Below are 13,222 nucleotides of genomic sequence, written 5' to 3' on the forward strand. Positions count from 1 at the left end.
AATCGAGTAAATTTAAATGCACTGTCTTCCTATTAACTTCTAGAAGTTGACTCTTCACATTGCCCTTTTAGGAAAGCCTGCAAGTATCCATAGGCTGTAGTTTTCTAAACTTTTTTCTCTTCGTAGGATGCAACCTGAAGATCTTTAATAACCAGGAATTTGCTGCTCTTCTGGCCCAATCTGTGAATCAGGGTTTTGAAGCAGTGTATCAGCTAACTAGAATGTGTACCATAAGAATGAGTTTTGTTAAAGGATGGGGGGCTGAATACAGGTATGAAACATTCATTTTTACTTTTAAATTTACTCTAATCAATTTTCTCCCCTTCCTCCTGTCTCACTAATGCCCCAGCTTGAAAGGCAGATGATTAGACTGCCACCACCGTTAAGAATACACTGTCAGCAAATAAAACAAGATAATACAATTACGTTTCTTCTTCGTGTGATTGCTCATGTGTATTCCACAATAGGTGTGCATGCTCGCCATGTGTACCGGTGCCGGAAGTTTTTCCCCTAGCAGTACCCAGAGGGGAGAGCCATAGCGACCCCTGGAGTGGCGCCTCTCCCTACCCTCAGTTCCTTCTTGCTGTCAGTGAAGGTGCTTTGGAACTGCTCTGCTCCAGCTTTGCTGTAGGTCATCCCCAAAACTACTTGTTTGTTCAGTGTATAGTACCTGTAGTTAGTCTAGTTAGAGCGCTCGGGCTGGGGTCTGCCCTGTGCCCTGGGTTTTAAGTCGTGCAACACTTGTAGGCAATCTATGCCAGTGAGTGATCCGCACGCAGACTGTTTAGGGAAACCCATCTCAGCGATCGCTGCAAGATTTGCAAGTCGTTTAAGCCTCAGACCTAGAGAGAAAGGGACTTTAGGCTCTGGGCTATTCTGATGGAGTCAGCGGTGACCCTTTTGGCGCCATCGAGTAGTCGGCACCGCTCCCTGTCCACGGGGCACGCCAAGAAGGCTAGGAAGAGGCCTTCTTCGCCGCAGCACCCGGAGTAAACCCGGGACAGAGGCTAGACCCATGTTGAGCAGTCCTCGATTCCACCCTGGCCTCTAGGCCTCTGACTCAAGTCGAGTGGAGTAGCCTGGCCTATTCGGAGCAGGCCTCCCCGGATGTCTGGATGCCCTCCACACCGGAGGTCCTGCAGGTGGCCCGGGATGTTATGTTCATGCCAGTACCAGGAGCACCGCCGCTGTCGGCCCTGCGCTCCTGAGGCAAGCCACCGCTGGGATCGCTGCAGTCACCCCCGGCTTGGTACCGGTCTTGGTCAAGGGAACATTCCTGCTGCTGTTGTCCGCCCAGCGTCCGTTCAGGGCAAAATCCACGTGGATCGCCCTCGAAGTCCACCAGGCTGTCTGGGTTCCATCTGACCGAGACTCTCAGCACCGATCCGCCTCGAGGAGCAAACACTGACAGGATCGAGGCAGATGTTGCCAAAGGCCCTCGTCTCGGAGGGGTTATTGCAGCCGGTCACGGCACGAACTTCGTCGTCGTCCCCGTTCGGTGTCTCGCTCCAGGACCCTGCCATGGCACCGCTCCCATAGCCCTGGGCGTTGATCGCCGTCGTCTCGCCGTCGTGGGTCCAGCCACCGTAGCCAATCACGGAGCAGCTGTTACTGACGGTACCGGTCCCATGGTCGGCATTGCTCCCGGCACCGCCGCTCCTCCTGGTCCAGGGACAACGGCACGTCATATGTCAGCCTTCGTAGTTGTCCATCGATGGGCCAGGCCAGCCAGGCCGAACAGCCGGCTTCACCGGTGCCACAGCAGGTGCAGTGGCAGTGGGCTCCGTGGCCGGCCCACTGGTACCAGTGGGCACCATGGCCTCCGACACAGCCCGTGGTGGGGGCTCGCTCAGTGGCCGGAGCCTCAGAAGGACCAGCTGCCTCCCTCTCCAGATCTCCGAGGAAGGAGTTGGTAGGACGTACATCCTTGGCACTGTGCCCAGAGACCAACCAGGTGTGGACCCTCCGGTGGACACACAAAGTACCACGCTGGCCTCCTCACCCTCCCCGGATGAGGTGATTACAGCTCCTCCTCCCTCTGTCCCGCAGGAGGACTTTAAGGCCCACCAAGAACTCTTAAACTGGGTGGCATCAACCCTCCACCTCCAAGCAGAGGAGATGGAGGAGCCCTTGGACTCCCTGTTTAATGTGCTGTCCTCCTCGGCACCGGGCAGGGTGGCCTTGCCTCTCCGCGAAGGGATGGCGAAAATTTCAGATGCCCTGTGGCAAACCCTGGTCTCATTGGCCCCCATCTCCAAGAGAGCGGAATATAAGTATTTTGTATCTGCCAAGGGGCATGAATACTTATACATGCACCCTGCTCCTAACTCCCTGGTGGTCGAGTCAGTCAACCACACGGAACGGAGGGCCAACCAGCCTGTACCCCGAAAAATAAAGATTCACGGAGGCTGGACTCATTTGGAAGAGAAATTTATTCGTCCTCGAGCTTCCAGTTAGAGGTGGCGAACCACCAGGCTCTCCTGGGCCGGTAGGAGTTTAATCTGTGGGGCTCCCTGCCCAAGTTTGAGGACTCCCTCCAGGAGTGCGACAGGAAGGAGTTCAAAGCGCTGGTGGAGGAGGGCACAGCGGCTGCCAGGGCGACCCTGCAGGCAGCTTCGGATGCAGCAGACATGGCCGCGCGGTCCATGGCCTCCGCGGTATCCATGAGAAGGGCATCATGGCTCCTGCTCTCTGGGCTGTCCAGTGAGGCGCAGATGTCCCTGCAGGACCTCCCGTTTGACGGCAAAGCCCTGTTTGTGGAACAAACGGATACAAAGCTGCATGGCCTCAAAGACTCCCGCACAACTCTCCAGACTCTGGGTCTCTATGTTCCGGCTCTGGCTAAACCTAAGTTCAAGCCGCAGCAGACTCCCGCTCAGGCCACCCATTCAAAATACGAAACGGTTTATAAGAAGTCGCGGGACTGTAAGAGGCTCCCACAGAGGCAGTCTCGGCCTGCCCCCCAGCCTAGGTCCTCCAAGGGCAAGCAAGCAGGGTAAAGGGAGTTTTGACAGGACGCCCGGGGTCATCAGGGATCCACTCAGTAAATCCAGTTCTCATCAGGGATCCACCCTCAATAACGCTTCCCTTCTCCAATCGGTTGCATGCTTTCCTCCCAGAGTGGTCGCAGCTGACCTTGGACCGATGGGTCCTCAACACCATCTCCCGCGGCTACACCCTCCAATTTACTTCCTTCCTGCCCAACCATCCCTCGTCCCTCCTGGGGGACCCCTGGCATGAGGCTCTTCTTGAGCGCCGGGGTGGTGAGGGGGGGAAGAGGAGGAAACGGACACAGCCCCTGGGCCTAGGAATGGTGGAAGTGGTACTGGGGGAGTTCAAAGGCATAGGGTGCTATTGCCTTATCTTGAAGGCCAAAGGGGGGCTCAGGTCCATCATGGACCTGTGAGGCCTGAACCAGTACATAGTGAAGCTCAAGTTCTGCATGGTCTCCCCTGGCCTCCATCATCCCCTCCCTGGATTCCGGGGACTGGTATGCTGCCCTCGATCTGCAGGATGCATACTTCCACATTCATATATTCGAGGACCACAGACGCTTCCTCCATTTCACGGTGGGACAGGAACACTACCAATATAAGGTCCTCCTGTTTGGCCTATCCACTGCCCCCAGGGTATTCATGAAATGTACGTTGGTGGTGGCGACCTACCTCAGGCTCCGGGGAGTCCAGATCTTCCCCATCTGGATGACTGGTCAAGGGCAGCTCCCGGTCGCAGGTGCAGGATCACGTGGCACTCCTGTCCACATGCACCACTTTGGGCCTATTGGTAAACAACTCCAAGTCCACTTTAGTCCCAGTACAACGCATAGAGTTTATTGGCGCGGTCCTGGACATCTCGTCGGCCAGAGCCTCCCTCCCACCGGACAGGTTCGAGACCCTGAAGGGGCTCATCGACACGGTCACAAGATTTCTGGTGACAACAGCTAGAGCATGCCTCCAGCTCTTGGGTCACATGTCGGTGTGTACGTATGTGGTCCATCACGCCGGACTCAAGATGAGGCCCCTCCAGCTCTGGTTGGCCTCGGGGTTCTCCCAGGCCAGGGACAGGATAGACAAAGTCCTCATGGTGACCGAGCCAGTGATCATCTCCCTACAGTGGTGGTCCTCCCGGAGAAACCTGCTCCAAGGGATCCCGTTCGGGGGCAGGGCCCCGTCGCTGGAACTGGTGTCTGACGCTTTGGACCTGGGATGCGGGGCCCATGTGCGGAATGTTCAGACCCAAAGTCTGTGGTCGGCTCAGGATCTGACCCTCCACATAAACTTCAAGGAGCTCAGGGCGGTATGGCTGGTGTGCATGGCCTTCCGCTCGCACCTGGAGGGCTGGGTGGGCAGGGTCCTCATGGACAACACAGCCTCCATGTTCTACATCAATAGGCAAAGTGGGGCCCGATCCTCTGCCTTCTGCCACGAAGCCCTCAGGCTGTGGGACTTCTGTATAGCCCACACCATCTGCCTACAGACCTTCCATCTGCTGGGCACCCAGAACGCGCGGGTGGATCGCTTGAGCAGGGACTTCTCCTCTCAGCATGAGTGGTCTCTCCACCCAGAGGTGGTACACAGACTTTTCCAAGTGTGGGGAACTCCCTGGGTGGACCTTCTCGCGACTCGGCAGAACCATCGCTGTCCCCGGTTCTGCTCTGGGGAGGGCTGGTATGGGGCGCTATCTCCGATGCCTTCCTCCTGTCCTGGTCAAGCCAGTTTCTTTATGCCTTTCCCCCATTCCTGCTGATCGACAAAGTCCTGGAAAAGATGAAGACGGACAAGGCCTGGATCCTTCTGATTTGCCCCGGCATGGCCCAGGCAGCATTGGTACGGGACCCTCATGGGCCTGGTGGTCGCCCCGCTGTGGCTGTTGCCGTCCCACCCAGACCTGCTCTCCCAGGACCAGGGCAGCCTCCTCCACCCCAACCTAGTGGCTGTCCACCATTTACGGTTAGGTAGGGAGGAAAGGACGTGCTTGGAAGGGGTTCCGTGCGTCGTCCTAGAAAGCAGGTGGCCCTCCACTTGCCGAGCTTACTTGGCAAAGTGGTCTTGGTTTTCCAGATGGGCGAATGGGCGGGGCGTTTCCCCAGTGGCCACCCCGATCCAGCTTATTCGGGACTGTCTCCTTCACCTTAGAGTCCAGGGCCTGGTGCCCTCATCAGTCAAGGTGCACCTGGCGGCCATATCGGCCTTCTGTCTGCTGGTGCAGGGTCACATGGTAGTCTCCCATGCTATGGCTGGCCGATTCCTTAAGGGGTTGGATCGTCTCTTCCCATATGTTAGGCCCTGAGTCCCACAGTGGGACCTAAACCTGGTGTTGGCCCGTCTCACGGCGCCCCTGTTTGAGCCGCTAGCCATGTGCTCCTGGTCACACCTCTTGTGGAAGGTGGCCTTCCTGGTTGCGGTCATGTCGGCTAGGCGGGTCTTGGAACTCAAGGCCCTGACCTCCAAGCCCCCATACATGGTGTTCATAAAGATAAGGTCCAGCTCCGCCCACACCCTTCGTTCCTCCCGAAGGTGATCTCCACCTATCAAATGGGTCAGGACATTTTTCTGCCGGTCCTCTGCCCCAAGCCCCATGCGTCCAGTGAGGAGCGCCACCTCCACATCCTGGATGTGAGACGGACTGTTTTTTTACCTGGAGCGGACTAAGCCGTTCAGAAAGTCCTCGCAACTGTTCATCGCCTTGGCCGAGCGCATGAAAGGTCGGCCAATCTTCACTCAGCGGCTCTCCAACTGGACCACCTTGTGCATCCGTACCTGTTATGACCTGTTGGGAATCCCTCCGCCACCAATTGTGAAGGTGCATTCTACTAGGCACAGGCCTCGTCAGCTGCCTTTTTGGCCCATGTCCTCATTCAGGACATTTGTAGGGCTGCCACTTGGTCTTCAATTCACACGTTCACCTCGCATTATGCGATTGTCTCTCAATCCAGGGAGGATGCTGGGTTTGGCAGGGCCGTTCTCCCTGCCAAGAGTTTGAACTCCTTCCCACCTCCAACAGATATAGCTTGGAATCACCTATTGTGGAATACACATGAGCAATAACTTGAAGAAAAGACAGTTACCTTTTCCGTAACTGGTGTTCTTCAAGATGTGTTGCTCATGTCTATTCCACATCCCGCTTTCCTTCCCCTCTGTCCGAGTTGTCTGGCAAGAAGGAACTGAGGGTGAGGGGAGTGCGCAGCGCCCCTTATGCCGCGCCATGGAGGCGCCACTCCAGGGGTCGCTAGGGTGCTCCCCTACGGGTACTGCTAGGGGAAAAACTTCCGGCACCAGTAGGTGTGCGTGCTCGCCACGTGCATTGTGGAATAGATATCTCAAAGAAAACCAGTTACAGAAAAGGTAAAAAGAATAGGAGTACTTGTGACACCTTAGAGACTAACATTTATTTCAGCATAAGCTTTCGTGGGCTGCAGCTCACTTCTTCAGATGCATAGAGTGGAACGCACAGACAGAAGATATTTATACATACAGAGAACATGAAAAGGTGGAAGTATGCATACCACTTGTAAGAGGCCAATCAATTGAGATTGAGCTATCAGTAGCAGCAGAAGAAAAAACTTTGAAGTGATAATCGAGATGACCCATAGAAGGTGTGAGGAGAACTTAACATGGGGGGGAAAAAATTCAACCATTCCCAGTCTGTTTTAGGCCTAAGTTAATTGTGTTTAATTTGCATATTAATTCGAGTTCAGCAGTCTCTCTTTGGAGTCTGTTTTTGAAGTTTTTTTGTTACAAAACTGACACCTTCAAGTCTGTCACTGAGTGATTAGAGAGGTTGAAGTGTTCTCCCGCTGGTTTTTGAATGTTATGATTCCTGATGGCAGATTTGTGTCCATTTATTCCTTTGTGTAGAGACTGTCCAGTTTGGCCAATGTACATGGCAGAGGGGCATTGCTGGCACATGATGGCATATATCACGTTGGTAGATATGCAGGTGAACGAGCCCCTGATGGTCTGGCTGACGTGGTTAGGTCCTATGATGGTGTCACTTGAATAGATACGTGGACAGAGCTGGCATCGGGCTTTGTTGCAAGGATAGGTTCCTGGGTTAGTGTTTTTGTTGTATGGTGTGCGGTTGCTGGTGAGTATTTGCTTAAGGTTGGGAGGCTGTCTGTAAGCGAGGACAGGTCTGTCTCCCAAGATCTGTGAGAGTGAGGGATCATCTTTCAGGATAGGTTGTAGATCTTTGATGCGCTGGAGAGGTTTCAGTTGGGGCCTGAAGGTGGCGGCTAGTGGCGTTCTGTTATTTTCTTTGTTGGGCCTGTCCTGTAGTAGATGGCTTCTGGGTACTCTTCTGGCTCTCACTGGGAGTGAGAGTGTTCTCAAACCTTTATGGATCACTGTTAATTTCTCGCATTGCAGGAAACTAGCTTTTCGGCTAAAAGTGTGATGTTCTAGAAATTAGAGTTAACTTCTTGCATCTGATCTTGCTTACTGTGGTGGAACCACTGTCCACCATCTAGTGACTTTGAAGTTTGTGCTGTGATTTACTTGCCTTTTGTAAGATCTACATAAAGCCATTGCGTCTCAGTGCTGCTCCATATGGAATGTAATAAGCTGCTTAAGATGTGATGTTGGTTTCAAATGGTGGTAACCAAGACATAAATTTGGAATGACTCTTTCAATAAGTGTATTATAAAGAATTAAACAGCTAGAGAACTCACGTTTGAGAGATGGGAAAGAGTTTGGAGCCCATTGTGGAAAACTTAACTATGCAGGAATACGATAACTTTGTATGTGTGTAGTAAAACTGTAAGAACAGTTTTATGAATGGAAATTTTTTTCCTTTTTATTCACTGTTGAATTTATTCCAGTTATGTTCTCTATTAGGGCAAATTAAATCTATAGAGGAAAGGGTTCTTCATAAAGTACAATATGGGAATTCAGGACAAACAGCATCTGATTTATATGAGCTGAGAAGCTCTACAGAAAAATTTGGATTACTTTGTCCCTGTGGAGAGAGGTGTGTGATTAATTTAAAAATAAACAAACTCAAATGTCTGAAGTTTTCCACAGAAAGAATAGGGAATTGATATATGAAACATCTCTACAATATGTAATTACTATAAAATGGAATTATTTCAGGCTTTGAAGGTGTATATTTAATGCTGCCTAGGTTCTACTGATGCTTTGTCATCATTTGGGTTTATAAATGGATCCGTCCCATGTTTCAGATCGGGATCTGAGATAAAATGAGAAATTTGAGTCATGCACTTCCAGTTTATTCCTTCTGTTAGCAAGAGGTAAATTAAAGGGAAAACTGGCCCAAGTTTAGAGCTGGGAGTTGGCTCAAAGGGATTATGTGTACATTAAAGCACATTTAAATACAACATTAAAATCAGCATAGCTAAATGAGATTAAAAATAGTGTTCAAACTACAGAGAGCCAAAACTTGAAGCAACACAGGAGCTTCATAAAGAGAGAAGGGTGTGCAGAAGGTTGCAGTGGTAAGGGGGTGTGTGTGTGTGTGTGTGTGTGTGTGTGTGTGTGATTTTAGATGGCTAAGAAAAGTTGGGTCTGCAAGATCCAGTGGAGCTATTGGTAGAATGGCTAAGTAACTATTCCTTACTGAAAAGAAAAGGATGCTAATCTAGTTTCTCTGCATCTGTATGTCTGACAGAAGAATGTTAAATTCTTGGTGGCTTATGGATAATAAACACTTCCAGGCAAGATAACTGGCTAATCTATGTTGTCTAGTAGCAAATTTAAGCCATTGCCAGTTTTTTATGGGCTAGTTAACAAAGGTGAGTTAGGACTATTTGTAGGTAAAAGTAAAAACAGGATTGTATGTAAATGATTGGTCTTGGAGAAGTCTCTTGGGGTTGTCTGCAATACTTAAATTATGAAACTTGTAGATGACACTAAGTGGTATAGTTAAGGCAGGAGGATATTTACAGCTATACAGGATAATCTTGATTCAGGTAAGTGGTCTGAGGTCCTAAATGTAAGATGATGAAATTAAGTAGAATTTATCAGCCTTGTGAAACTTCCAAAATTACATCCCTGGAAGGTCAAGGATGAATCAGTGCCTAACCCAACAACAAAAGCTTGCATTAACGCATTTCCGTCTGGTAGTAGGTCTGGCTGTTTTGGTAGACAAAATGTTTACTTTCTTTGCTTGACATGATGGTTTGTATGTGTTGCATGAATCCAAAGAAGCAATTATAGGGCCCAGGTTAGAATACATGAACTCGCTGTCCAATTTTAGTACCTTTTTATTTGAAGAAAGGTCCTCCAGTTGAGGAGATCTAGTAATGGGCTACATGGAACTTCTGTTCTGTTTTAAAGAGGACTTCGGACTAAATGGATTGTATTTCCTTGAGATGAGAGAGGAGATTTTTATGCCAGGAACGTTTTGTTCTGGCGTAAATATGTAGTATCAAGATGGCGAAGTAGTCCAGAATGCACTCTGATAGAGGGTGGACATTGCCTCATTTCTTCTACAGAATGTAAAATCACAATAAATATCACCTTCGTCTGTTGGGATGCTGGTCTAATAACTTTTTTCTGCTTTTACACTTCCTCTTATTTATACAAATAAAGTTAGAAAAAAGCATGTTGTAAACTGGTAGTGGTGTTCCTGGTGACAAAAGTAGAAGGCATCAGGATTGCTTGCTTAACTGCTGGCTCTGTTGCATTATTACTCCTCATTTTGAGTGTAAGGTAGCTATAAATACCAGGAAAAAAATCTATACAACTACTTAGCAACAGTGGACCTAATCCTGCAGTCCTAGGTCAGGAAAACTCTTGTGGATTTCCCTGTGAGTCTGGCCCCCACCCACTCAAGGCCTGATCTCCTACAGACCTGTGAAGTGAAATAACTGCTCAGGTATAGTACATCCTATACTTGGATACCACCTTTTTCTCTTAAGAAATTACTTGAGAGAACCTCTTTGAATAGCAGCTCTCTAAAATAGGAGTGTTGGGGGTTGAGATTATTACTTTAAAAATTTAATGAAGCCTCAGCAACAGAGTGCCATAAATAAAAAGCTTGCCATGTGGAAAAATACACATTACCCTAGTCTATTATATAAGTATAAAATTTTGAAGTTGTTTGAGGAAATTAAAATACACTACAGAGAAGTTACAGGAAATCAGCAGAGGTGATGTTTGGTGTTTCTGTAAGATAACACTTAACCTGTGTAACCACACGCTCCGTTATGATGCACTTGTTTCTGACAAAATCTAGCACAGCTTCCTTAAATTTTTCTCTGCAGCAACTTTTATAATCAGCAGATCTGACACTTCCTTTTGGTTACAGTATTACTACTAAGTATCAGAGGGTAGCCGTGTTAGTCTGAATCTGTAAAAAGCAACAGAGGGTCCTGTGGCACCTTTAAGACTAACAGAAGTATTGGACCATAAGCTTTCGTGGGTGAATGCCCACTTCATCAGACGCAAGATCTTGCGTCTGAAGAAGTGGGCATTCACCCAGGAAAGCTTATGGTCCAATACTTCTGTTAGTCTTAAAGGTGCCACAGGACCTTCTGTTGAGTGTTACTACTACTTAGCTGTATTGGCTCTGTTGTTCTAGTCCTTGTGCATAAATAATAAAATAGTTTTGTTGAGTTCCACTCAACTACCTGTGCAAACCCTTTGAAGGCAAGGGGGTTACTTAAGCTTTTTCCTGTGTGCTTAATGTCACCTTCAGGACTTTTTAATATTAGTGAGTTTGAGAAGTTTAAATATCAGCTTGACTCAAATATGGGTATCAGGTTGAGTTTGTAGGATGGACAATCTGGTTTTAAAAATAAATCTATATACAAGTAAAGCTGATCTCCTTTTAATGTGACAGTTGGAACAAAAGCCACAAAGCCAATTTAATCTTGGTGTATGTGGAAATTAATATGAAGCCCTAAGGTACAAGTGTATCTTTTACATATTTGCAAAGAAGTTTCATTTTTGTAGTGCTTGAGTCCTCTCTCGTTTTGTTTTTTTTGAAACACCCCCATACAGGTTTCCAAAGTCTCTTGGTAACGTCTTTTCTCCTCTTTCTTCTCCAGACGGCAAACAGTAACAAGCACTCCTTGCTGGATTGAACTGCATCTGAATGGTCCTCTACAATGGTTGGACAAAGTATTGACTCAGATGGGCTCTCCTTCAGTACGCTGCTCCAGCATGTCGTAAAACACCTTCCTCTGTTACCAGTGGGCTAAATATCAAGTCCAGTCAACAGACTTAATATAACAGCTCGTCTGTCTTAGTATTTGTGTGTGGTTCCCATGAACTGTTTACTATTCAAAAAGGTTTTTTAAAAACAAAAACAAAAAACAGCACTTGAGGTCTCATCAATTAAAGCACCTTGTGGATTCTGTTCCTGTACTCTGATACTAGATGAAAATTTAGTGTATAGAAATACCTTCTGAAGGAGGAAGGGACAGTTCTAAAGACTCTTAATGGTGTTTTCATTGGGTGTATAATTGAGTGTCCTAAAGGTTTATCAATAACATGAATAGTTGCGTATATGTACAGGTAATGTATCATGATCTCCAATATCACAGTATTGTGCTGTTCTACATTTTTAGTACCCATAAACAGATGTGTGCTCTTTTTAATTTTGGGCAAACTTCTGATAAAATTCCAAGTTCTCTCTAATCCTATATTCTTTTTATATTTTTTATATATGCAGGTTTTAAAGTTGTCCTTTAAAAAAAAAGGGTGGGGGGAGGGGGGAAAACCGACTTTCCTTGTAGAAAAAAGCTTAACTTTTTGCTGCCTTCTTGAAAATCCCTCCTTTGGAAGGGAAAGAAATGCCTGAGTTTCATCTCTGAAATCTTAAATACTTCGTATAGTTAATGGGGCCCAAAATGAATTTATATTGTAAATTCTGAGTCTACCCATCACACTAGGACCTACTTCTCCCCCTCCCCATCCAAAGTAATGCATCTGTTGCCGGCAATAGATGCATTGACACTGCCGGCACTGAGGCGTTTGTGACTTTTTTTTGTACTTCAAATCATTAAGAGCAAATATTTTCTTTCATGAAATGAAAATTTATAGTAGCATTGAATAGACTTATGTAAACCTACAAGCTATTGGCTTACCCCTTACACCTATATTTTAAATAGATGTCACTTAAATCTTGAGTTTCATTTTTGAACCCAAATACCTTTAAACAGCTTCCCCCAGGAATAAACTAGACTTTTCCATGTAGGTTTTAAATAGATGCAGCTTTTTAACATATTTAGTGATGGAATGTAAACTCCTTGATCTGAGTGGCTTTGTATGGCTTAGTTACATACCAGATCATATGCATTCATTATGAAATAATGAGCCTTGTAAAAGTAGGTGCTTCTGCAAAACCTCTAGGATAGTGGTTGCTGAGGTATGACCAGCAAAGGAGGATTTTTAGGTTCTTCAATACAGTGCATGTTATTGTGAACCCTTGGACACTACATCTGCACCATACTAAAAATATTCTGAATTATATTCTACAAATAAGTCTGGGTTGGGGACGGGTTGGGAAACTGTATAGAAGGGTTATTCTGACTTGAAAAATATACATCTTACTAACAATCTTGTGATCTAGCTGTCTGTCATTCTTTTGTTATTGTGGCAGTAGCAGGATTGCCTTTGTCTGTTTTTCTCCACCCCCCCCCCCCATTCTTTCATTCATTACACTAGTACTGTACTTTGTAAGTACAGCTAGTGACTATTTAGCTTTGAGAACAAAATGTGGCCAGTGTTACAGCTTTTAATCAGTTGACTGAATCGAAGATAGTGATGGATATTTTTATGCCATAATAAATAGGGCATATAAGCAATACCAAAAATTAAGCCTTGAAAAAGTGGGCCAGGCAATTTTTAAAAATTGGAAATGCATTTACCAGTTTGTGGTAGTTTTACCAGTAGACTAATGTATTGGTAGAACTTGTGAACCTAAGAAATAAGCTTCATGCGTGTTGCATTTGCCTAATATGTGAATACACTAATAAAAGTTCTAATTCTCATGATGGTGGTTTTTATTAATGTTTTGACAGCGGCCATATCCCACAACCACTCTACTTAGTGAATTATCTTATGAAAGAGAAGTCATTTCAGTCTCAACATACACACTGGCCCAAGTTTGCTCTAATTCATTTTAGAGTTTTCTGCCTTATCTCTCCTTTTGGGAGAAAATAAAGTAATGCAGCATTCAAAATGAGTTCAAAAGCAAAATTACTATCTTCTGTATTGTGTTGAAGGGGAGAAATAAATTCAAGGAAACCAGAATTAAT

At 46.9% G+C, this 13,222-nt stretch overlaps 1 protein-coding gene across 3 annotated transcripts in view; it reads left to right on the top strand.

The window, feature by feature from the left end:
- The window catches only part of SMAD2 (SMAD family member 2), an 82,597-nt gene extending 69,642 nt beyond the window's left edge, over positions 1-12,955 (top strand). For all 3 annotated transcript variants that reach the window (XM_054032388.1, XM_054032390.1, XM_054032389.1), the window contains 2 exons: positions 127-271; positions 11,009-12,955. In XM_054032388.1, the coding sequence (XP_053888363.1) occupies positions 127-271; positions 11,009-11,132 (269 nt within the window). In that variant the 3' untranslated portion in view covers positions 11,133-12,955. The remainder of the gene's footprint in view (positions 1-126; positions 272-11,008) is intronic.
- Positions 12,956-13,222: the final 267 nt, after the last annotated feature.

This window comes from Malaclemys terrapin, chromosome 6 (genome assembly GCF_027887155.1).
Source record: "Malaclemys terrapin pileata isolate rMalTer1 chromosome 6, rMalTer1.hap1, whole genome shotgun sequence".
NCBI lineage: Eukaryota > Metazoa > Chordata > Testudines > Emydidae > Malaclemys > Malaclemys terrapin.